We start from the raw sequence: 26018 nt of genomic DNA, 5'->3' as shown, positions 1-26018 counted from the left end.
CCTTGGGCCCCATCCCCTGGGCCAGCTGCGGTAGGACAATCGCTCCTGTGATCCTTCCTATGGCTTTTTTTTTTAACATATTTTTATTGATTTTAGAGAGAAAGGGAGAGATATATAGAAACATCAATGATGAGAGAGAATCATGGATTGGCTGCCCCCTGCACACCCCACATTGGGAATCGAGCCCACAACCCAGTCATGTGCCCTGACTGAGAATTGAACCCTGACCTCCTGAGTCATAGGTCAACACTCAACCACTGAGCCAGGCCGGCTGGGCTCTATGGCTTGTTTTTGTCTGATTGGGAGGTTTATCAGGCATCTTAGTGTGTGCCTGGTGCTGTGAGGGATGTGGAGATGGATAACATACGCAGGGCGCCCCTATGTTATCTCAGGTTCCCCCCAGAACCTAAGCAAGGCCTTGCGTGTAATATCCACATGGGAGGCAGAGAGCTCTGGATGGACGACAGGGAATTGACATGGAAAAGGGAAGGCATCCAGTACGGGGGGAGGGGCATCCTCAATCCCAGGACCAGGTGGGCAACCAGTGCCTTGGAATTCAGGCCACCCAGGGAGTGGCTCCTGTCACTCATTGGCTGAGGGCTGCTCGGGTGGGAATCAGTTCCCTGGCAGGTGTGGGCTGCTCTTTGTGAGGGCAGGTGGCCTTTGCAGCTTAAGAGAGAGCCTCCGAGGGAGGTTGCAGGTCCTGGCGATTGGGAGTTCCCTGTGGGCACTGAAGTGGTCGGGCCTGAGGGACGCAGGTGGGCACTGATAGCGTCGGCCACATCCCCGCGAGGGTGTTGAGTCCAGTGGGGACGCAGGCGTGTAATGAAAGAGCAGAAGGCCAGGCGGGGGAGCTTAGGACTGGAGAAGGGACATCCTCCTGGAGCATAAAGGGGAGGAAACCGTTCATTCTGAGTAATATTGGGGGACTGCCAGGAAGTGGGAGAAATGGGAAGGGGGCGGGGCTAGGGAGGCACTTCCACACACACCACCTAGTCCTCACCCCATCGCAAGGCAGGTGCTGTTATCTCCATATTGAAGATGAAGAAACTGGGGCTCAGAAAGATCCAGGCATCTCCTTGAAGGCACACAGCTATTGCATTGACTTGAAAAGCTAAGATTCCAGGCCTGATCCTCCCACCTCCGCTCTGTTTCCGGGAGCTTTGGGAGGGTGGGAGGTGAGCATAGGGTGACTCCCCTCTTCACCATCAAGGGCAGACATGACTGAGCGCCCACTCTGTATCCACGTAGATTTCCCCCGTGGCCAAGGCCTGCTCTCTCCCCTGTCTCCCCACATGGCACTGCCCACAAACCCCCTCAGCTGCTCAGGCTGCCCCCTCTGCTCACGTAATGAGTTAGTGGCCGATGTGAGCCTTAAACTTTACTTCCCAAAGAGGGTTTCAAGGAACGCTGGTCGTAGTTCGTGCTCTAGGGAACATGTTTTGTGGTCAAATAAGTTTGGGAAGCTCCTCGAACCATATCCCCCTTTTGGGGACTCAGCATGCCATTTGGCATATAAAGTCTGAGGACTTGTGTAGGAGAGACTTGTTTAATTAGGGTTAACCCAGCTTCTCTCCGCCTTATTTAACCACGGAGCCTGTATTTCACAGAAAACCTATTAACACGCCGCAGCAATGCTGCTCCAGGGAGATGTGGGTGCGCGGCCCCTCCTCCGCCGTATTTCCTGAGGCAGTGGGTTTGGAGCAGGTGAGGCAGGAGGGCGTGGAGGGTGAGCACAGGGTAGAAAGTCTGCTTGTGGGCCCATCAGAGCTAACGTGCCCCCCCCCCCACCCCGCCCCAGGCCGCCTCTTCTCCTTCCTGCAACCTCAGGGCAGTGAATTCCAGATAATTCATTCCATGTTAAGTGCAGTGGGTCCAGCCTACATCTGGGGCAGGAGGTATGTGGAGGGAGGGGCCTGGCTATGGGAGAAGTACCGGTGACTAAGAATTTTCATCTGTTATTTATGATGTTAGGAGCTTTGCACGCGCGTGTCGCTGAGGGGAGAGAATGACTATTGGGTGAGTACACGCTGAGTGTGGTATTGAGATGGAGTGGACAGGAAGCCCTCTGCGTGCTCAGCTCCCGGCGCAGCTGGGAAGGTTAGCACGGCTCTGGGACTGGACTCCGGGGAGCAGGGCAGCTGGTCCGGAGGGAAGAGTTCAGCCTCCCAGCGGAGATGGGGAGCTGCCCAGCAGGACCGGGGGAGGGAATCCTGCCCTGGGAGGCAGAGAGCCAGTGCCCACTGCACCCACCAGCTGGGCAGCCTTGGGCAAGTTCCTATAACCACCCCGGGGTGACTGTACATGGGGGTGACAGGGTCAGCCCTGCACAGCTGTAAGTCTCAGTCTAAGTTGAGCTGTTTGGCAGAGGGCTTTGCAATGCACACAGGTGGGAAGTAATATTCATTTATTCACTCAGTAGATGTTTATTGAACACCTACTACATGCCAATCACTGCCACAGCCATTTGTTTATCATTTTCTATGTGTCAAACACCGGGTCCACCCCTTTATTCACATCACCTCATTGTTTAAAAATATGTTTTTATTGATCTTAGAAACAGAAGAAGGGAGAGAGATAGAAATATCAATAAGAAAGAAATATCAGTCAGCCGCCTCCTACAACCCCCCACCCCTCCCACTGGGGATCGAGCCTGCAACCCAGGCATGTACCCTGACCGGGAACCAAACCATGACCTCCTGGTTCATAGGTCGATGTTCAACCACTGAGCCACGCCCACCAGGCCACATCACCTCATTTAATCATCGCCACAGTCCTGAAAGTATCTGCTATCACTCACAGGTCCCACATAAGGACGTGAAATTGGGGAAAGGTGAATCACTTGCCCAAAGCCAAACCCTGAGGAAAGGGCAGGGTCCAGGGCTGCCTGGAACCAACAACCTTCATTCTGCACTAAATGGCCCGTGCTTGTCCGTGGTTGCTCACAGAGCCAGCAGGCACCCTGCCTCCTCCCACCACCAGCCCGTCCCTGTTCTGTTCATGCCTGGTGCTCTCTACACCATGCCCCTTCCTCACCAAAGGAGACCGTCTCCCCTCTTTGGCCCTCCAAGATACCCTCCCTGTGTTTTCCATCCCCCCCCTCTCTTCTCCCACCCTCCTTGATGGTCTGTTCTCCATGACACGGTCACCTTGGGGTTCGGATTTCCATCCCCAACCATTAGGACCTTGACCTCCCAAGAGCCTGACAACCCGTACCTGTTATCTGGGCCATCTATCGGGTTGTGTGAAGTCCGAACCCCTTCCATCCATGGTGCCCTTGGAGGGGAGAGAGGACGGGGCGGTGCTTGGGTTAAACCCGGCCAAGTCTTCCTGCCTCCCGACAGGACCCTCCGTCCACCACACAGCACAACACGCAGCCCTCTCTGCAGACGTCTTCCCCACGGGCAACTTCCTGTTATCTTGGCTCATTCCTTCTCCAGAGATGAAGAGATTGTTTTAAACCTGCCGCCCCACCAACTCTGCTCCCGGCTTTCCAATGCCATTAAGTTTCATTATAACAAATAAACACCGCAGTGACATTTATAAGTTACCACTGAGCACAGAAGCACAAATATGAAGCAGATAAACTGCATTTGATCCAAATAATTACTGCAGGCAATACTGGGCTTCGTCTGAGCTGGCAGCCGGGTACCGAGTAATTTATTAGATTGCGTCAGGCAATGCTGCACGTTGCGTTTTTCATTATTGTGTCTCTTCCCCTCCCTGGACTAACTAGGTTAGAGGAGTTTAGACAGTGCGAGGCCGAAGACTGACGTTGCTCAAGCAGATTAAGGCCGGGAATGTCGGCCAAGTGCCCGGGAATGGCTCCTTCCCAACCATCGCGGCCCTTGGGAGAAAAGAGAGGGTTTAGGATTATCTCGATGCTGCCAGCCAAGGACAGCTCCCTGCGCTCCACCTACTGGCCCAGAAACAAAGAAGACCCGTGGAGGGAATAAATGGCAGGCTTGGCTGGAGCCCCGAGGACACCAAGCCTGGGTTCCCGCTGCCAGTTCCTGCCAGGTTGCTTTGTGTTCAGCCAAAGGCCCTCTGCACCAGAAGACCCTGTCGCCCCCGGGCAGCTACGGGCCAGCCCCAGCCCCAGTCCCAGACCTCTCCTGCAATAAACAAAGGGAAGGAAGCGGTCTTCCCGCCAACTCTGCAACACAAAGCGATGAGAGCTGGCTACCAGCAGCCGCCTCCCTGCCAAAACCCCAACTCATAAAGTTTGATTCAAGGGGTTACAATGCCTCCTGTGGTCCCTCCTGCCCCATTCTCCCAGCCTTAGTAAATTACCCAATAAGCAGCGAGGACCTGTAGTTATTGTGCAGTTAAAGGGGATTTGCCCAGTAAATCCTGAGCAGAGTACTCACGGTGATATACAGTAACTAATTACAGGCATGAATTCTCTCCCCAAGACGCCGAGTGTTACCGAATATTGTTGCCTTTCGGGGAGGCGGGGAGAGCTGCTTTGCTCCCTCCGGTGAAGCTGGAGTAGCTCTCCCATTGGAGGAGCTGTGGCGCAGCCTGGGACAGTCCTTGCTGGAAAACAAACACATCCTGGGGGCAGGCAGGAGTGGGCCTCGTCCCCCCAAAAGGACTCCCATTTGCAGCCCCTGATCCTGTGCCAAGCAGAAGGGCCTCACCAGGCACAGCAGGTCCTCCCTAAGTCATCCCACCACAGACAAGAGGCTCAGCACCAGGGGCCTGCCGCAAAGGCCCATGGGAGCCACTCCCCAGCCCAGGACTGAGCTGTGAACAGGGGTGTAGGCAGGTGGGGTTCAGAACACGGCCGTGCCTCTGACTGCGTCCCAGTGACGTCTGCCCTGAACTGTTGTTCCTGGAGCTGATCTCGGCCCCGGTGCCAGGACCACGGGCATTTCCTCTGGCTGAGTGCGGTTTGCAGGTGGGGCGGGGCCTCTGCCCAAGGCACAAAGCGGTTATCCTGTCAGCCTCTGTCTGTTACTGGAGCCCGGCTTGGGACAACCAGAGAACGCATTGTCGTCTCTGTTTTCTGAAGAGGGACCCACAGGGCTCACCCAGCCTCCGTCTTACCGGCACTGTGGAGTCAGGCGGCCCAGACCCGGGGCCGGATGCTTCGCCGCCCGCCTCCAGCACACGCTGTGACCTCGGACGGCTTACATAGCCGACCTGAGCTTGCATGTCCTGAGCCATAAAATGGGGGTGATTCTCTGCCTCTCGGGGTTGACGATGTAGAAATAGGTAGGCCAGAGTCGGGGCGACTTCTGCTTCCAGGAGTTCTGGGCCTGCCAGCCTCTCCCCTTCCCACCACCTCGTCCTCTGTGATGCCAGGGCTCAGTGACACAGCTGCAGCCTCCTGGGATCAAGGACACCCCTCAGCCCGTCCTGGCCCCCAGCAGTGGGCACACTCCCTCTCCTTCCTCCCTGGGTACCTCCAGCACAAAACCTCCTCTTTACCAACATTTCCACTTCTAATTATCAAAACAAAGACCAGGGTAGCCCGGCTGGTGTGGCTCAGTGGTTGAGCACCAACCTAGGAACCAGGAGGTCACAGTTCGATTCCCAGTCAGGGCACATGCCCGGGTTCCAGGCTCAATCCCCAGTGTGGGGCATGCAGGAGGCAGCCGGTCAGTGATTCTCTCTCATCGTTGATGTTTCTATCTCTCTCTCTCCCTTCCTCTCTGAAATCAATTTTTTTAAAATGAAAACAAAGACCAGGGTGGCATTTACAAGTTCGTTTTATTCTGTTTTCTTTGCTGCACATTCTCAGGGTGGACACAAATAATCTGAGCCCTTGCCAGGGCCACTGTGAGGTGGTGACGGGGAGACCACGTGACATGGAAGGGGCTGGGACGGAAGGCACCCACTTGCGGTGGGACCTTGGCATTCAGGCCTCTCCGTCAGGGCTGATAACAGACTTTCCACTGGGTGTCGTGAGGGTGCAGGAAGCCAAATAACGTGGGTAAACGGCTTTGTGACGTACAAAGCACACGCAAGAGTTAGTTGTGGTTAATATCCCGAAGCAAGCAGAAGGCGGGGCGCAGAACCCCAGGGCAGGGAGAAGAATCGCTTTTTTAATTAGAGTACATATATAGTCCGCTCTCAATTATCTGTTGGCAAATTGTCCCCATTCCTGGAAAATGCTATCGCCAAGATTGCTTAATGAAGTCCTCTGTTAACATTTCACAGTTTCTTAGTCGGTTCTTATTTGCATGAGGCCCAAAGGGAATGGAAGTCCTTTAAAAGCAAATCAACTGATATCCCCCATTCCCTCCGAGGGAAGGTGTGAGCCACAGACAGCGAGCCGGGGACGGGGGAGGGTGGCCTGACCCCAGTTGTGGGCCAGTTCCAGCGGTGATGTCCCCACAGGCTGAGCAGGTCACAAAAGGGAGCTCCGTCATTGACACTTTTTCTTTTTTTATATATATTTTTATTTATTTCAGAGAGAGAGAGAAACATCAATGATGAGAGAGAATCACTGATCAGCTGCCCCCTGCATGCCCCACACTGGGGATCGAGCCCAACCGGGCGTGTGCCCTGACCAGGAATTGAACCGTGACCTTCTGGTTCATAGGTCGACGCTCAGCCACTGAGCCACGCTGGCCAGGCTGGCACATTTTCTTTAAGTATTAAACATTCCCAGAACATCCACACGTCCATATTCAAGCATGAATACCAAAATGCATCGCAAAGCTGAAAATAAATGTTACTAAGAATTATTCATTATTTTAGAATGTCCATCATCTCAGATTATTCACACCCTTGCTCCTCTCCATTAACAGAGATAATGGAGTGGATGGTATTGGGGCTCCAAGAGGGGACAAATTGGGGGCCCGGCAATGAGATGATCTGCTTCTGACTGGGAACGACTCCAGCAGCCAGGAGATCCCTCTGTAAGCACCAGGTCTAGGTGGCAGTCCCGGGGCAGGGTTAGTGAGTGACACAAAAGTGCCTCATGCTGCAGGGCCGGCCTGCCTGAGCCACGCAGTGCACCCCGGGGCCAGGCCTGCCGTGGACCTGTCAGTGGGACAAAGCCACAGTGCCCTTCATGGAATCCTAGAGACCGTCCCAGCTGCACGGGACCTTCTGACTCCTGCGCTTTCCACGGAGGACCATGGCGTCCCCTGGAGAGGGGCCAGAGGGCTGGACTCGGCCCTCCGGCTCCACCCAACTCTGCCGCCACCCACTTTATACACCGGGGTTCTGTGTGAGATTCCATTGACAGAGGGTTGGATGCACTAAAACAAAGAAAAGTGTGTAAACTACGGACCTCTTCCAACACCCTCACGGTGCAGTTCAGGAAGCCAAGGCACCCGAGAGAAAGAGCAGCTTGACCAATGCAACCTGTCACTTGTCACAAGACTAGTAGTAACCAGACCCCCTGAGCCCCCCTGCTCCCCCTGAGCCCCCTGCTGCTCCCCCCGAACCCCCACTGCTCCCCCTGAGCCCCCTGCTGCTCCCCCCGAGCCCCCACTGCTCCCCCTATTCCCCCTGCTGCTCCCCCCGAGCCCCCACTGCTCTCCCTGAGCCCCCATGCTCCCCCTATTCCCCCTGAGCCCCCCTGCTCCCCCTAAGCCCTCTGCTGCTCCCCCCGAACCCCCACAGCTCCCCCTGAGCCCCCAATGCTCTCTCTGAGCCCCCATGCTCCCCCTGTTCCCCCTGAGCCCCCCTGCTCCCCCTGAGCCCCCTGCCCCCCGAGCTCTTGCTGCTCCCCCTGAGCCCCTGCTCCCCCTGAACCCCCACTGCTCCCCCTGAGCCCTCATGCTCCCCCTGTTCCCCCTGAGCCCCCCTGCTCTCCTTGAGCCCCCTGCCCCCCCCAAGCTCTCGCTGCTCCCCCTGAGCCCCCTGCTCCCTCTAAGCCCCTACTGCTCCCCCTGAGCCCCCTCTGTTCACCCTGAGCCCCACTTCTCCCCCTGAGCCCCCACTGCTCCCCCTAAGTCCCCTTGCTCCCCCTGAGCCCCCCTCCCCCTGAGTCTCCTGCTCCCCCTGAGCCCTCTGATGCATACATTAGTGCTTCCTGCTCTGGAAGCTGGTGAAATGCAGACTCCTTGGCCCAGCTCAGAGGCTGTCTTGGAATTTCCAGCTTAGAGCCCAGGGAACTGTATTTTTAGCAAGTTCCCCAGGTGATTCTCTGCACGTGGAAGTTTTAGAACAGTTTCCAACTGGCAAGGACTATACCAGCATAAATGATTATTTTTAAATGTTGATTTTTTTTTTAATGATGTTTAGGACATGGATCTTCCCCAAGCAGACCGGCGTCTGTGGGAGATTTGTTTTTACTTCCTTGTGCCTCGCTTTTATTCTTTCATCCCTAGCTCCCCACCCACTCCCCCACCCCCCAAAAAATAAGATTTTGGATCAATCAGAACACAGATCGCTAGGGCTGGAAGGGAGAGACCTGCCAGGTTGCCGACTGGTCTGAACCCCGCCCTTTGCAGACGGGGAGTCTGCGTCTCAGGGAAGGGGCGAGGCAGGACCACGGGCAGAGGCAGCACCAGATCAAACCTTCTGGGCCTGGTGCTCACTGTGAGGCAGCTTCCTGTGTCCTTACAGCATCTCTTATAAAAGAGAACAAGCGACGCTAGACATCACGGATCAGCGGCCCGCAGCCCCGCCTCCAGCCGGTCCCAGGGGTCCCCAAGCTGATGCTCTCTGAGAGGGCTCTGTCTGCCCACAGCGGATGCCTAAGCCACCTCTCGGGATGTCTAAGGACATCTCTGTTCTGGCGTTCGGGCGCGGTCTTCAGCACCACTTTCTCTCCTGTGGCCCCACCCTCCCCCAACAATGGTTCAGTGCGCACATCATGAGCACAAGAACCAGAGACTCAAAGAAAGAAAGGGCGGAGCCTGGGCCCATGGTCGGCTACCTGCGAGCCTGTGATGCTGTCTGGCGCCCGAGCCTCCCACATCAGCACAGCAGCCCGCACCGCTCTGCCCTTGCCGTCTCCTCGGTCAGACTCCAGGACGACTGCAGCAGGCAGGATGGATGGGCTCCGTCCCAGGCGCCGATGCGCCCGTGTCTCCGCCAGCACTTACCAGCGTCTCCTTGGCACCCAGAACGGGGCGGGATGGATGGAGGATTACCTCCGTCGCTAATGAGCACAGTTCGGGCACTGGCTGGGGCCACAGGCTGATAATCAGTCGGCAAAGGATTTATAGTGACTTTGGAGTCGCCGTGCCTCGGCCAGCCCCATTGCTCTTCATCAATGACCCACGCTGTCCGGGACAACCTTGGCGGATGGTGTGTCCTGGGGAGGGACCTGTGAGGCCAAGAGAGCCACAGGCAAGGAACCCAGGTAGGAGGGAAGGGCCCCACGACCAGCCTGTCACGCAGGAGAGGTAGTCGGGCCCTGCCATGTGAGCCAAACAAAAAGCCAGCGCAATTTCCAGAACGTTCCTGATGCTGGCGAGCTTCTCCTCACTGGTGTGCCAGAGCCAAGCTGCCGATGGCTACTAAAGGCCACGTTGGGTCGGAGCGTTTCCAGGTCTCTCCCCGGCAATGTCTAGGAGAGACAGACAGCGGAGAGAGGGCCCATCTTCCGCGCCTGCCTTGTCCGTCTGGTTTCTCGGTTTGTATTTCCGGCCCTGGTCCAAAGAAGAAGGTTGGGTTAGATGACTTCTTGCTGTCCCACAGGGCTCTGAGCCTGTGCAAACCTGGACAGGAGTTAGCTGTCTCGCCCAAGCCAGCTGCTCCCCATACGCCCAAGCCTGGCTTAACCATGTCCCTCTTAGACAGTCATCAATGCCCACCCCTTTCGGCATTTGGAGATGAAGTCTCAGGCCAACACCAAACGAAGGGACACATTGTCGAAGCACTCCTCCTGCCTGAGCCCCAGCGAGTGCTCAGAAAGTGTGAGAAGGCGGAAGGCACACCTTCCTTCCCCACCAGACGGCACCCAGGACGCCTTCTCTTGAGTGATCCGAGGCCCTTCTCCATCAACCTATTCACAACTGAACTCACTGCCCCCCACACCTGCTTCTTCTCCTGAGACTTCCCCTCAAGTCACCACTCACTGTCCTGCGGGCCAGAGAGAGGAGCCCCTATGCTCCACCTTCCTCATCCCCCATCGAGTGCTGTCAATTCCACCCCAGATGGCTCCTAAGTTCATGTTCCATCCCCCAATGCAGCATTAGCCTGAGCCCCGTGACAGCAAAACCTTCCCGCTTTGTCCTCCTCCTTCAGAGAGCCCTCTAACACCCATCCTCACGGTGGCCACCACGATCCTCCTGAAACTCAGATCTGAGCATGTGGGTCAAAGCCTTTGGTGATGTCTCATTCAGAGCCAACTTCTGAGCACGCATTCGAGGGCCAGCACCGTCAGACCTACCGCAACTCCCTAGATTTGCATCCTAAATACACCCCCATGTGCTCATGCCCTGCACACGCCCTACACCATCGTCACGGTGACATGAGAGCTGCCATGTGGAGGGCACACGGGCGCTGTGCACTTTAAATAAAACGTCCTATTTCGTTCTCACGAACCACCCAGCAAGCACTGACAGCTGTCCCTATGGGGACGAAGAGGGTTCCCAGGGACCTGACCACGAGAGGCGCACACACATACGCCCCTGGGAGTGGCAAGAGACTCGGGACACTAGAGTACCAGGATGTGTTCCCAGGAGCTTTGAGGCTGACAGTTATGTGTGGCAGGGCTGGGTGAGCGCCACGGCTCCTCTGAGCCTAGCATGGGGGACCCCAAGCACTATGGGCATGGGGTCCCTGGGCCCCCTTCCCACCTGTTACACACACTGTACACACATACACACACACACACACACACACACACACACACACACACACACACTAGGCAGCCAGTTCCCTGGAACATTGCTGTAAAATCACTCTGCCCCTTATAATCTCAGTCTTCCCCAGCAAAATGCCTCTTTCCTCCCCAGGAAATAACGGTGATTGAGGGGTGACCTCAGATCAGGGGCCAGGGGAGTGTGAGTTCACAGAGAATCGTGGGGTCTTTAATATTTTAAATATTTTACTGGAAGATGGAGGGGACCTCCCAGAGCCAAATGGTGATGGTTCAGTCTATGCTAATGTGTCCCCGAGTCCCCGGGAGGAGGCCAAGGTGAGGCGCCTGGAGGGAGAACTCTACGTGCACTTCCCCCCTCCTGCTCCTTTGCAGTTCCCGCAATACTTTTCAGTTCTGGGCAAGGGCAAAGGTTGGCCCGGGAGGTCTCGGGCAGGTTCTGTGAGTTACCAGGGGCCTAGAACTGTAATAAAGGTCATTAGGATGAGGCTCTGAAATAGGACTGCTGGGTCTGATGTCCCGGCTGCATCCTTCAGTGCCCTGGGCCCCTGGACAGCCTCATCTTCCCATGGGTTTGATATGGTCTCATCTCACAGGACTGACTGTGGAGAGAATTCAATCATATAACCATGTAAAGCTCTTAATACATGTTTACATTGAATGAAAGTTGGCTATTATTAGCTCTTGAACAATAAAAATATCCTATCTAATAAAAGAGTAATATGCAAATTGACCATCACACCAAGACACAAGATGGCCACCCCCATGTGGTAAAAGATGGCTGCCCCCATGTGGACACAAGATGGCCTCCACAAGATGGTCTGCAGGGGAGGGCAGTTGTGGGAAGTTAGGGGTGACCAGGCCAGCAGGGGAGGGCATTTGCAGGGAAGCAGGCCTGCAGGGGAGAGCAATTGGGGTGGACAAGGCCTGCAGTGGAGGGCAGTTGGGGGGGGGGGGGGGACCAGGCCTGCAGGGGAAGGCAGTTGGGGAGGACCAGGCCTGCAGGGGAGGGCAGTTGTGGGTGATCAGGCCAGCAGGGAGGGCCGTTAGAGGTGACCAGGCCAGCAGAGGAGGGCAGTTGGGGGAGACCAAGCCAATAGGGGAGGGCAGTTGTGGGGGACCAGGCCTGCATGGGAAGGCAGTTGGGGGGGGGGCAGGCCTGCAGGTGAGGGCAGTTGGGGGGGAGAAGGCCTGCAGGGGAGGACAGTTGGAGGGGACCCAGGCCAGCAGGGGAGGGCACTTGGAGGGGACCAGGCCTGCAGGGGAGGGCAGTTGGGAGCCAGCAGTCCTGGATTGTGAGAGGGATGTCCAACCGCGGTTGGACATCCCTCAAGGGGTCCCAGATTAGAGAGGGTGCAGGCTGGGCTGAGGGCCACCCCTCCCCCCTGCCGTGCATAAATTTCGTGCACCGGGCCTCTAGTTTATAATATTTACCTAGCTATATAATGTGCATAGAATAATATAATTATTATATAAATAATGGTTATTATATAATAAAAAGTACCAATAGTTATTATACCTCCTTTCTTTCATATCCCCCTATGGTGGCCAGTACAGGGCTCCGCTCTGAGTCCTAACCGGTGGTACTGACCAGAGCTGTAGGGAGGAGGCTATGTAAACTTAGGGAAGAACCGAGAAATTGCTTTTCACTCCACAGATTCTCTGCCTCTCTTTAGATGCCTGGTTTGTGGGGTGAGTATTTGTTTGAGAATCAAAATTGGATTTCAGGCCCTTAATTCAATAGCTAACATGGGATAATGGCAAGAAAACAGGGTTTGCAGCCAAAGATACTTGGGTTTGAATTACACATGAGCCCATCCAGGACGTTGAATTACACCTGGGTCTACTGTTTGACCTTGAATTACACCTGAGACCACTTTGTCACCTTGAATTACACCCGGGCCCACTATGTGACCTTGAATTGCACTTGGGTCCACTGCATGACCTTGAATTATATCTGGACCCAGTGTGACCTTGAATTACACCTGGACCTACTATTGGCCCTGAATTACACCTGGACCCAGTGTGACCTTGAACTATACCTGGACTCAATGTGACCCTGAATTACACCTGGACCCAGTATGACCTTGAATTACACCTCGACTCAGTGTGATCCTGAATTACACCTGGGCCCACTGTGTGACCTTGGTCATGTCACTTCATTTATCAGCCTCAGTTCATCTGTAAACTGAGTAATCACAGCTAACTGGCACTGTAGTTACATTCAAAGGCATAAAGTAGGCTTTTGTGAATAACTCAGCTATTTTTGTACTATAACACCCTCCTCCTTGAGACTCTGGCCCCTCCCCTTTCCTTCCCCCTTCATGCCTTCTGTGTGGCGTGCTCAGCACAATGTCCGTCTACTCAGTCATGTACACTGTGAAAACAATTTCCTACAGTAACCAGGTCTTAGGAGGCAAAGCAGAGCAGTCAGCTACAAGCACCACAGGCCATTAAAGAGCTGTCAGTGCTCCTCCCCCACCACACACACACACACACACACACACACACGCACACACGCACACACGCACACACTGCACTGAGATGGCAGGACGGAAAAGACAGCCATTGCCCCGCCCTCAAGGAGTCCACCCTCTACTTCTTCTTTACTTCTGTTTCTTTAGCATCTAACATACACATATGTAGTAGCTGCTCAATAAAGTTTTGAAGGAATTGAGGGAGAAGAGAAGGAGGAAAAAGAGGAGGAGGAGGGGAAAAGAGAAGATGGAGACCCCCTCCCAGGGACAGACAGTGCCTAGAGGTGCAGGCAAAGATCAAGACAAGGCAGAGCTGGCCCCACAGGGACTCCGGGGCTGGTGAGGGAGCCTGGGGGAGGGCTCACTCCAGATGGTGGGACAGCCAGGACTCCAGGTGACACCTGTGAGTGGCAGCACAGGGTTTCTGCTGAGCACCCAGGAGAAAGGGGGCGGATTTCGGAGAAGCTCATAGTCCAGGATGGAGGGTCAGGTGCCACCCTGCTGACACGGAGAGCCACAGAGTTCCACCTCTTGAAAAGGGGGAGCTACGAGGACAGCGGCAATTTCAAAAGAAAATCCAGGGCGCTACCTGAAAGCAGTCATGGCCTGTTTTGAGCAGCCAGGTTGAGGCCATGAGGGCCTGGACTTGGGGTTGTGCAGTGGGAATGGAGAGGAAAGGGTGGATCTGAAGAAAGAGGCTGGGCCGGACTTGGTGATGGGACAGATTAAAAATAAAGCGTGCCGAAACCGGTTTGGCTCAGTGGATAGAGCGTCGGCCTGCGGACTGAAGGGTCCCGGGTTCGATTCCGGTCAGGGGCATGTACCTTGGCTGCGGGCACATCCCCAGTGGGGGGTGTGCAGGAGGCAGCTGATCGATGTTTCTCTCTCATCAATGTTTCTAGCTGTCTATCCCTCTCCCTTCCTCTCTGTAAAAATATCAATAAAATATATTTTTTAAAAAATAAAATAAAATAAAAATAAAGCGTGAAAAGGAAGGCCTCGCAGACTGCCAGGCTCCACACCCAGGAGAACGTCTGGGACGAAATGGGAAACTGAGGCAGAACACCTGGGACCGAGGGTGTGAGGTGTGCTGAGGGCAGGACATGCGCTGTACTCAGGTCAGAATGGTCCAGGCGATGGGGATACAGGCTCCCGGTGGGAGGGACCAGGTCAGACCCACCTGTCCTCAGACATTGCAATACCTGCCTCAGAGTGGGTCTCAATGAACGTGTGTTAAAGGAACAGCTGTTCTCAGGGGGCTTCCTGTCTGCTTCACACAATACCCAGCAGGTTATAGGAAACAGTCCCAAGCGAACTTAAACGTCACCTGTTTGGAGTAGGAAACATGGGGAATAGGGAACGGGAGTGAGGGGAGGTCAGGGCGTACCCCAGGGCTCTCATCTGTGCTCCTGGGGTCTTGAGCTGGAAGCAGAGGCCGCAGGCTCTGTCCCAGGGGTGAAGAGAAGTGGGCCCCCCCCTCCCCACCTCTCCATCCACAGCACCTCAATTACCTCTCTCTGTAGAGTGACACTGGGCTTACGATTCTGTTTGAAAAAGCATCCCATTGATTTAAAAGAAAAACGGGTTTTTTTAGTGTCTTGTATTTTTTTTTCTTTTCGTGTCTTGTATTGAATGTGTAAAAATTATAATTAGACGTTAAAAAATTGTCAGTTAAGGCACTAGCCATTCCCTGTCCGAAAATAATTTGCAATTTCCTCCTTTTGGGTGGTTTTGTGAGACTGTCCTTGTGTCCCTCTTCCCCCCCCCCCGCAACCCCTGCAAAAAAAAAAATCCTTCCCAGAGAAAAGCTGGGGGACCCGAACACACCGAGAGTGAGCAGCAGATGCTCGGATGGGAGATCTGGAGACCGGCCCCCAGGCGGGCCGCTCCTGTTCTCCCATCCCCTCAGGCTGCGGTCTGTAGGCCCCAGGTCTAACCTGGGGGGCTCTTCTGCCTGCTCCAACTCCTGGCCCGGAGACACCCTCCGGAGTGAAACAGGGACTACTCAGAGTCACTGCCAAGGCCTGCTTCCACACAGCGCTCCTCCCAGCCTGCCTTCCTCTAGAGCCTGTTTCCATGGCAACAGTCCTCTTCTCCCTCAGGGTACCACCGTCAGGCTGGGGTATCTCTCAGTCCAGGACTCACCCAGCCCCGCCCCTCCAGCCCCTTGGGATGCTTCCTGGGCCCAGCTCTCTAGTTATGCTCACCAGCAACAAGAGGAAGCAGGACTGGGGGGTGGGGAACCAATGGGACGGCTACCCTTTCAGGGGTCCCCATCAATGGACATTTCTGAGGACTTGAGCCCCATTTTGGTCTGACCCCTCCGCTCCCTGCTGGCAGCTTGATAGTTCTCTCTGATAGCACACTCTCTGGCAGCTCTTGCGGCTGCCTCCACGCTGCCCTTCTTGCGAGAACGATTTTGGGATAAAAGGATGAGCTGAGAAATCATTAGGGGCCAGGGAAGAGCCTCAGCATGTCCTCTCCCCACCCCCTCCCACTATGTGGCTTCTGCACCCCCTCCCCTCCCTTCCCCTCCCTTTCCCTTTCCCCCTTCCGCTCCCCGCTCCTCCTCCTCTCGCTGCTCTTCCTCTTACTTCCCCTCCAGGCACCCTTTTCTCCTGCTCTCCTCACCGGGCCCCTCACCCTCCTGCTCTTTCTCCCACCTCCTTCCTCCTCTCTCGTCTCTTCCCTCCTTCTCGCTCTTGTTTTGGTGCCAGAGACCGTCTAATTACAACAGAGAAACAGAAGAGACAGAGAGGGGAAAAAATAACCCCGCCACACATAGCTGATTAAAACGTCCTGTGAAATCTAATTGGTAAAGCTCGACTCGGAATAAAAAGTGCTTCTCCCACAATTCAGTGCCAATGTGATTGTTAATGAGACTCCTCAGAGACCAGCCAAGATCTCATCAGGTGGTGGGCTCAGTCAGCTACCTGCCACGCACGGACTGTCGCAGCACGTGGACTCTGTCTCCTCCAGGGGGCGCTGCCACGCGTGCTGCCACCTGCCTGCTCCCCTTGGAGCTACACGCCAGCAGCTCTCTTGCCAGGGCCAGTCTGCGGCCCAGAGCTCAGCCCTATCTGTGGCCTGAGCCTGGGCCCTTGTGTTTCAGGCCTCGGGGCGATCCTGACCCTTCCAGGGGGAGGAGAGGTCGGGCACCAGCCCAGCCAGGCCCAGCTTTCGTGGGCTGTCAGTAGCTGCAGAGCAGGGTGTAGGGAAGAAGGGGTCCTTGGGAGTCAGAGGACCCTAGCTCAAACCCCTGCTCTATCACTCATCCACTGTGTGACCTCAGGCAGGTTACTTTGCCTCTCTGATCCTGGTGTCTTGGCGGGAACATGGGGCTATTTCCGCCCTGTGATGTAATTCCATAGGAGGCCGGGCACGTGAGGCATGGTCACACTGCGGGCAGGAGCTCAGTAACTATCATTGCCCTGTTTGCCATTCAGCGGGGCCTCCCGGGAACGCGGTCACAGCACCCCCTTCTTGGAAACCCCTCCGGGACCAGGCTCAGGGATCTGCACGCAGCATAGCTCAGCAGATGCGAACACGTCTCTGGAGCCCAAAAGGCTTGTGTCTGCAGCCTCGTCCTGCCCCCCAGGGGTCCTCAAACTACGGCCCGTGGGCCACATGCAGCCCGCCGAGGACATTTACCCGGCCCGCCGGGTGCTGCTGCCTGTCCTGCTTAGCAGCCGACTCGTCCCGGGCCTGCAGTGCGCATAGGAATTTGTTCATAGTTTTTTTTAAAAACTATAGTCCAGCCCTCCAACGGTCTGAGGGACAGTGAATTGGCCCCCTGTTTAAAAAGTTTGAGGACCCCTGACGCACCAAACAGTTCGGTTAGCCTCTGAGGCTCCGGTGCTTAACCCTGTGAAATGGGGCGATACGGGCCACTGTGGGGGCTGCCCCCGCTCCAGGGACGGTGCAGCCGGCACCTCTGTCAGTAACAACCGCAGGCCGCGCTGCCTCGCACCTCCTTGGGCCTCGTCTTGTGGGTACGGGATGGAGACATTAATGTGCTAACATTTTAAGTCTTAGCACAAGCCTGGCGTGTCATACACGCTGCAGTTGTGTTTGATAAACTGGGGGCTGGCTGGCTTCGATGGCTCAGCGCCATCTCACTGAGGTGTATGGGAGGACATGGGGTCACAGTCACGGCTTTCTCCCAGTGACAGTGAGGCTGGGGTAGGGTCTGCTGCAGAAAGGAAAGGGACAGGCTGATGTGTGGACGTGAGACCTGCTCCCTCGTGCCACCACCCCCCACCACACTGCACACCACTCCCCCCCGTGAACTCGGCCTGAGGCCCATCCTGAGCCACTAACACAATACTGTTTCCTGGCTTCTCAGATTTAACCACAGCTCACCACTCCCACACCTGCTGCCCTGAAGCACATCCCACAGAGAATGCTGCCCGGGGAGGAGGGGCGCGGTCTCTGTCCTACCTCTGTCCTGCGTGGAAGTGGGTACAAGCAAGGGGTGTCACGTAAGAGTTAGCCAGGTGGAAAGGGAGAGGTGTGTCCCAAGGGCAGTGAGTGGCGGGCACGGCCTGTGGGGGGCAGATGGCTGGACCAGGTATGAGTGTAGGGAAGTTAGGGATTGATGGGGCTCCAGTGGGGACCCAGCTCTGAAACAGAGGATTGAGCCAGGGCGGGCCGTGAGGAAGTCGCTGCTGGGCCCCAGGCAGGACGGGAGGCGCTCTGGGAGGCGGGGGACCTGTCCCCTGGGCCAGCCGGGGCCCTGCCTCCAGGCACCGTCCCCGCACTCACCGGCCGCTCTGCTTGTCTCCTCCCAGGCCAAGTGTACGCCTTCAGCCAGCAGCCCCAGGACCAGGCCGTGGTGTCGGGGCAGCCGGTGACGCTGCTCTGTGCCATCCCGGAATATGACGGCTTCGTTCTGTGGATCAAGGACGGCTTGGCGCTGGGCGTGGGCAGGGACCTCTCGAGTGAGTACCCCCCAGGAGGGCCAGGACCCCACCCCTGCCTCACCCGCCCATGCACCTCCAGTTGTCTGTGCAGGGCCACAGGCAGAGTCAGGCGAGGCGAGGCTGGGCCGAGGGTCCCACGGGCTCTGAGGGCCCCTCTGACAACGGATACTGAGCCCTCGACCTGGTGATCGGTCCAAACCCAGCACAGCGTCGCCCTGGAGGGTCTATTTCAAATCAAAGATGATTCAGGTCAAGTCCGATTTCCAGAGGTAAAGTGTTCTTGTGTCTCGGACCAGAGTAGATTCCCCACTTAAGTCACAGCCTGGTTCTTCCCATCCATCAGAGGGAGCCAAATAGACGAAAAACTCACCAAAATACCTGGTGGCTTTCGGGGTCGCCATGTGATGGGAAGAAAAGAACACGGTGTATGAAACAAAGTCCAAACCTTGCTCAGCCCACCAGCCTGGGATGTGTCAAGGGCGCACTGGTGGGCTCCTGAGGCCACTGAGGGCTGGCATCAGGGCATCCTGGTCGGGTGGGACCAGGCCCTGTCATCTGTCGGCTGTTGTGAATGTCAACCCTTAAGCCCATAGAGATGTCTCTCTGATCCCTCCTCTCCTCCGGGAGAAAAAGAGTGGACTCCCCATCCTGGCCACTCCCCCCCCCACCACTGGGGAGACGGGAGGCATGTGACTGCTGCTAGGTTTGGCAGAAACTGTAAAAATCAGCCAAGGGATCTGGGGGTCCCTGCGGCGGGGGAATGGCGAGGGTGGAGGGGGAGAGAAAACGGTGTCTTCACCTGAGAAGTGGCGTGGCCTCCCCTGGTTTACAGCCTCAGGAAAGTCCCTGGAAGCGCACTCCGCAGCGTGACGGCGGGGGGATGAATATTTTAAAGTGTGAGTTATGGCTCGCCAAAAGCAGATATTGAAACATGACAGCCATGGTCAATAGCAACACGGGTGTGAGTGCCGCAGCCCAACTGAGCGTCGATGAAACACAGTAATCTCCCCAAAATATATGGGGCTGCCATCAAACCTAAGGATTATGGGAACCAGCCATGTCCAGGGACTCTGCTCCCTCCCGCTGGAGACACTGAGGGAAGGATAGGACCTTCCCAGATGGGACTCCCCCGTGCTCTGTGTGTCTCTGAGCTTGGCCCAGGGGTGTTGCTGCTTAAGGAGGCTCCCAGGGCCCCAGGCAGTGGCGTTCAGCCTTGAGTCTGGAACTCTGGTCTCGTTGAGTCGGTGGCCAAGGAGGGCCCAGGTCACCGCGGATAGGTCATGGACTGGCCATCCCTGCACAGACCCCTGAGTGGCCTCCTGGGATCCAGGGCCGGGTCCTGCTCGGTGCTGAAGGCCAGCGGGCTCTGATGAGCCGGCGTCTGCTGCCCCTCCGGCTTGGCTCCCTTTATAGGAAGAAGGCTGGCCCTCTCCTTGCAGCGCCCGTGAACTCAAAACTCCCCATAAACTGTTTCCTCTGTATTTGATCGCCTGTCCCCAAGGTCGCATCATGGCCATAATGACAGGTACTTGTATGCCCAGGAAGTCCTGATGAGGAAGTGAGAGAAACGGACCTAATCCACTTCAGCAGGTATTTCCTGGGGGGCAGCTGAGGCTCGGACTTGCTTCAGCCTGCGTTTCTTCTACCAGGAGCGGTGCTCTAACTGAAGACCTCACTGTCTCTCTGGTCACCGCGGCTGAAAAAATTTAAAAAAATTAAAAAAGACAGTCAAAGGAAGCGATTTATAAATATACGCCCTCATATTGATAGAACATTTTTCTTCTAAGAAGCTCAGATACTGCCTCATAAATATCCAGTGATCCACAGGGAGAAAAAGAAGGATTTTTCCCTTTCTGTGACAGGTAAACAGAGTCACCGCTGAGAAAGAAGTTGATTCAAACGTACCCCAAAGCCCAGTGCCTGACTCCCAACCCCCCAAAAGGCCCAGACGCCCGGTCAGTTCTCACTTAGAAAGACGGGACCCCTTTGCTGCCCCACCTCACGGTCACTTTCGTTTAAACCAGCATTTACAGTCTATTTCCTACGTGCCGGCCCCTTTACATAGACTGTCCTGTGTAATGGTCACCAGAACTCTGTGAGGCGCAAGCATGTCCCACTTTACTGATAACAGAAGCACGAAGGAGTAAAAGCAACTAACCCAAGATGACACGTGGAGGAAGTGGCAGAGCTGGCATTTGACCCGGGCAATCTGACTGCAGACCCCAGACTCCCAGTCATTTTCGTCCCCTGAGGTAGCAAGAGAGAGCCAGGATGCTGTGGGGGGGAGCTGGAACGTCCTCCCACTCCCCGCTTCTGGGCTGATGTTTTCTGAAGATGCTGCCAGGCCCTAGGACAGCATCACAGCTCTGCCGCCTAATTAGGCAAATACAAACAAACCCATCACTGATGTTTTCAGCAGCTCCTGAGAGCGAAATCGCGGCTGATCGCTAGCTTGCAAGACAACAAAAACACAAGCTCAGCCAAGCCGCCTGCGCCTACGGGAGAGCCGGGACTCATGGCAGGACAGCGGGATCCAGGGGCTGGGCGGAGGGCTGGCGTGGGTAGCACTGAAGGCGGCAGCAGCAGGGGGAGGACTGGGCTAGGAGCCATTTCCAGCCCTTAACTCACCTGGGCTCCTTCCCCCAGCCCAGCAGAGGGCGGGAAGGGCAGGCAGGACACAGCTGCTTGCTCTGTGAGCCTCTCTGGCCAGGCCTGACAGCTGTGGAGGGCAGGGACATGCTAGCCATGAAGACGAAGGGCTTGTCGCACAAGGAGCACCCACAAAGTGTACTGGGAAACGTGGCAGAGGATTGCAGCTACCTTCAGGGACCAGGCCTGGGTGGCCCTGCACAGCCCAGCCCCAGGGAACCCTGCCCCGCCCTCAGCTTATGGAGGTGGAAGGGGCCTTGGAGCGCCAATGTTTTAATCAGGGTAGACATCGCCTCTGCAGTGTCCCCGACAGATGATCTTACAACCTCAGCTCGAATACAGCCAGTGACCGAGACCTCACTACCACTTCTGGCAGGCCAGAACCTGGTCGGACACCTCAAATTGTTAACAATAGTCTAACAGCATTTCCCCGGGACCTAACGGTCAGGGTGGGCAGGTCCTCTTTCCTGGGTGTTGGGCCCATAAGTGCTAATGCTGTCCTTGTGAGGCATGAAAACACAACTCCCCCACTCTCAGGGACTGAAATATTGGAAGAGAGAGAGCTATGTCTTGCATTCCCACTGTCTGTCTCTGTGTCTGTCTCCCACTTGCTTAAGCCCTAGTCTTCTCTTTTAAAGGCCAAGTGTGCTCAGTCCCCCCTCCTACGGCACCTTTCTGAGAAGTCACACGGTCCTGGTGAAGGTCCTTCTGAAAGAGGAGCAGTTTGGGGTTGCCCAAGGGTGGACAGGCCTCTGAGGAGAGAAGGGGACCAGGACGGAGGGAGTGCCCTCTGAGGGACTGGGAGGTGGGGAGGGCAGAGCTCCGGTAAGGGGACAGGTCCTGCTGAGAGGAACTAAGGGGCGTTAGGGCCCAAAACCCAGGAAAGAGGACCTGCCCACTCTGGCTGCTAAGACTTGTACAGTCTACCCGCACAGCAGCAGGAAAGCCAGCCAATGATTTATCATGCTCATGCTTTTATTTATCTACTAGAGGCCCGGTGCATGAAATTCATGCACGGGTAGGGTCCCTAGGCCTGGCCGGCAATCAGGGCTGATTTGTGGGGTGACTGGCGGGGCAATCAGGGGGCCCCTGCTGGGACCCACCTTGGCTGGCCTGGCGCCACCCGCTCGCCGGCCCCACCCCCTGCTGCCACCGCTGGTCGCCGCCCTCTGCAGGGCAACTGGCGAGGTGATTGGGGAGCCCCCATTGGCACCGGCCTTGGCTGGCCTGGGGCCTGCAGGCTGAGGGCAGTTCCTGCCTTGAGCATCTGGCCCCTAATGGTCAGAGCGCATCATAGCGACCGGTTGTTCCACCAGTAGTTCCACCATTCAGTTGATTTGCATATTAGGCTTTTATTATATAGAATTACCCATCTCCAGCAGTACAAGGGGCCCCAAATTCCTAAGTGCTTAGTCAAACCCCGGGATTTGGGGTTGGGAGGAGGAGTGATGAGAAAAGGGCCTCGATGGTTCAAAGCAACCGGAGGCTCCTGGGCACGGGTAGGGTGGGCTAGATCCTGCATCCCAAAACAAGCTCTTCCCAAAGTCACTGTTTTTTTAAAAATATATTTTTATTGATTTCAGAGAGGAAGGGAGAGGGAGAGAGAGAGAGAAACATCAATGATGAAAGAGAATCATTGATCGGCTGCCTCCTGCACACCCCACAGTGGAGATCGAGCTGTAACCCGGGCATGTGCCCTGACCGGGAATCGAACCGTGACCTCCTCGTTCATAGGTCGATGCTCAACTACCAAGCCACGCCGGCCGGGCCCCAAAGTCACTCTCAATCCTTTCCCCAATCGTTTCCTGCGTTATCCCTTCTCTCTCTCTTACTCTGCCTTCTGTCTGTCTGTGGGTCTCAGCCTGGGTCTCGCTGTCTCCCTGTGTGTCCTTACCAAAATGCACGTCTGCTTGGTAACCTGGCTGCTGAGTGCACCACTTTCCCAAGTAATAGGCCCGCTATGTCTGTCCACACTTAGCGTTTCCCTCCCATTCTCTCCTCCCGTCTCCAGCAATAGCTTCCCCACATTCCTAAACCAAACATCACCCGTTCCCTTACACGCGCACTCTGCCCAGCACCCTGGGGAGACTTGCCTCTGTGCTCACCCCCGGGCCCTGAGCCTCTGAGACAGAGCAGCCCCCCGTCGAGGTGTGCGCCGCTGCCCCCGTATCACGAATGTCGCCTCCACCCCTGGACCAGTGCCCGTGATACGCCTGCTGTGTCCACAGGTTACCCGCAGTACCTGGTGGTGGGGAACCACCTGTCGGGAGAACATCACCTGAAGATCCTGCGGGCAGAGCTGCAAGACGATGCCGTGTACGAGTGCCAGGCCATCCAGGCCGCCATCCGGTCCCGTCCCGCGCGCCTCACCGTCCTGGGTAAGAACCGACCGCGCGTGGGGCAAGGGTGCTATGGGAAACCTGGGACTCCGTTCCAGCGGGTTCCTTCAGGGGCCTCCTGCTGGGCAAAGCCCCAGGCATTGTCCCCCAGGGCTCTGGCCACGGCCCCCGTGTGTCAGTAACCCCCGGTCCTGGAAATCAGAAGGCCAGTGCCACCTTCCTGTGACCTTGCCCAACCCCAGTGTGTTTATCCGGCTAGGAAGCAAATAGGGCTCCCAGGGGCTCACATATTGGATCAGAGAACGTTTTCCGCGGCCTCTGGGCCCTGGGCTAGGCAATGGAGACAGAGAAGTCTGGGACACATCTTTGAGTCACTTCCTTCTGGACTGACCTCCCTCCGGGCGTGAACAGCCCCAGGTCGCCACTTCCCCATCATAATCCGCCTGGGGCTGGACTGGCCCCGTGATGTCAGCATCCATAGGGACCACCACTGCCCGTTCCTTCCCCCTTCCCTGCTCCTGGGAACCCTGGGCCGCCTGGGAAAACTCACTCAGGCTCTTAGTCCAAATCATACCTTTGCTCTTGGTCTCTCTTCATCTCGGCTTCCCAGGAGCCCAGTATCCCTGGGACACGCTGCCTGAACAGGTGCCCCCCGCGCCCCGCCCCCCAGGGTAGACCTGCCTTGAGACAGGGAATGGGATCCATTTACACAGCTCTTGACAGCAACTCTCAAAGCATTTCAACTTCTCCTTCCTCACTCTTTCGATGCAAGTTTGTGGAACAGAATTGTTGCCCCAAATGAGAAACCAAGGTTCCAAGAAGCACAGGGCCTGGCCCAGGGTCTGCTGACCGGAGCTCTGTGCACACCCTCACTGCCTCCCCGGGGAGCCTCTGCCAGGCTCCTGGGGCTCAGCAGCCAGAAGAGGGGACCCCGGCTCTGCCCTCCCACCTCTCGGCAGCTGCTGAGATGCTCTGACAACGGGGTCAGCGCCAGGGTGCTGCCTCCTCGCCCGGCAGATGAGGCGCATGGCCACGCGGAGATGAAATATTTACGCGTGTGTCAGGTTATCTTCAGATCTACACGGTCAGCATGCAGGCCGATTAGCCCAGGCCCAGCAGACAGGCCCTGGAGGACCGCTTACCACGCTCGGAGCCTGGCTGCTGGAGACGGAGGAGGACCTGGGGCCAAGCCCAGAGCCGCCTGCCGCCTTTGGTCTCCTCTGCCCACCATGAAAGGAAGGAGGGAAGCCAGCGGGTGGGCAGGGTTAAAAGGCTGGGGCTGTGTGGTCAGGAAGGGGCCTTCCGGAAAGTGATCAGGGACATGGAAGGGTGGGACAGCCATTGGCATCTCTCCTGGGACGGGAACAGGTATGGGGACTGAGAGGAGAGAAGAGGAGGACTAGGTGCCTAATAGCTTTCCTGGTTTGGTTTGGGGGGACTTCAAAATGCCAGGACAGATGTGCTAAGTGGAGCTGTAGGGTCTCCCTCTTCAGAGGCTACTCAGCCCCGTCCTCGGAAGAATCCATGCTTCACGTAGGACCGAAAAGAGACGCAGATGATCTCCTCCTGAGTGGCTGTCCTGGTAGCAGGGCTTCAGCTGGTCATCACCAATGATTTACAGATTCCTTGCCTCCTACTCTCCCGGTTGGATAACAAAGTCCCAATGACTCCAGTTGTGTCACAGGTGAGGAAGGCAAGACTCAGAGAGGCCAAGGCCCTTACAGGAGGTCACACAGCTTAATCACACTCAGAATTAACCCCAGATTGTCCAACTCCACGCCAAAGCTCTCTGCCTGCCCTCGGCGTCCCTAAATGCCAGTAGAATCCCCTTTATCTGCCTGGGGGTTGTGCTTCTGAGAGCAGGGCCTCGGGGTCTCATCTAAACAGACTTGACTTTGTCTGGGGTCACATCTAAATGGCAGCTGCCCCCCCGCTCCCTCTCTAGTGCCACTGCCTGGCACTGCCTCTGGGCACAGAGCTGGGTGGTGCAGGGAAGATGTTTTATTCAAGTGCTAGTGGCCCCGTGCATGGATTTGTGCACATTGAAAGGAAATTAATTAGAATATTTTAATACTGCTATTCGCCCTTTCTCTATAATAGAAGTGCCAGCCAAATTCACAACCGACAATGACAGATCAAAACACACGTGTGCGATTGGCCCCAGTGAGAGCTTTATATGTGTCGTGCATGCGCGAGTCAACGTTTATTTTTAAATTGACAGTGCGAGTCATATGGACTGGCCGGTCAGACGGTCGGATGGACAGATGGACGGACGATCACTTAGCCTTTTATATAGAGAGATGGGGGTCGGTTGAAGAGGCAGAAGGGGGAGTTGCCAGGGGCCCCAGCAGGATGCTCTGGGTAAAATTCCTGAGAGCCAGGAAGAGAGCCTGAGCAGGGACCTCGCATGCACACTCCACTGAAACAGTTCCTCCAAAACAAGCTAACCCTGGGCACGAAAGAGCTTCCCCAGGCTCTGCCTACAGTCCTCTGGACTCCTCAGGGCCACACCAGGCCCCACCCCCGAGCCCCCAGCTGGTCCTGCCGGCCCCACCCTTCAGCTGGTCAGGCAGGTCCCCGGCCCTGGTTGGCCTGCCCGGCTCTGCCTGAGGTACGGCCTGGCTGAGGCCTGGCTGAGTTTCTCTGCGGTGTACAGCCCCACCTACTGCCCTGGAAGGAGGCCCTACAAGCAGAAGCTCACCAGCCATCTGGAAAGGGAGCCCTGGTCTCTCACGGTGGCGGCCAGACAGAGCAGCTGCTCCCGCAGAGGGGAGAGGTGTGTCTCTTCCCTGCCCAGCCAGCTTCCCAACAAGACCCCATCTGCTCGGCGGTGACATCTCAGCCTGGGAAAATGTCCCAGCCGGCTCCCCAAGGGGGCTGGGAGGGTGGCAGC

General features: G+C 56.3%; 1 protein-coding gene across 2 annotated transcripts in view; it reads left to right on the top strand.

Annotated features, from left to right (window-relative positions):
- Positions 1-26018, top strand: part of KIRREL3 (kirre like nephrin family adhesion molecule 3) — a 484782-nt gene that overhangs the window by 390626 nt on the left and 68138 nt on the right. For both annotated transcript variants that reach the window (XM_080649529.1, XM_080649528.1), the window contains exons 3-4: positions 18006-18155; positions 23015-23164. In XM_080649529.1, the coding sequence (XP_080505655.1) occupies positions 18006-18155; positions 23015-23164 (300 nt within the window). The remainder of the gene's footprint in view (positions 1-18005; positions 18156-23014; positions 23165-26018) is intronic.

Source organism: Plecotus auritus (assembly GCF_963455305.1).
Source record: "Plecotus auritus genome assembly, chromosome: 13".
Lineage (NCBI taxonomy): Eukaryota > Metazoa > Chordata > Mammalia > Chiroptera > Vespertilionidae > Plecotus > Plecotus auritus.
This window is presented reverse-complemented; position numbering and strand designations above follow the sequence as displayed.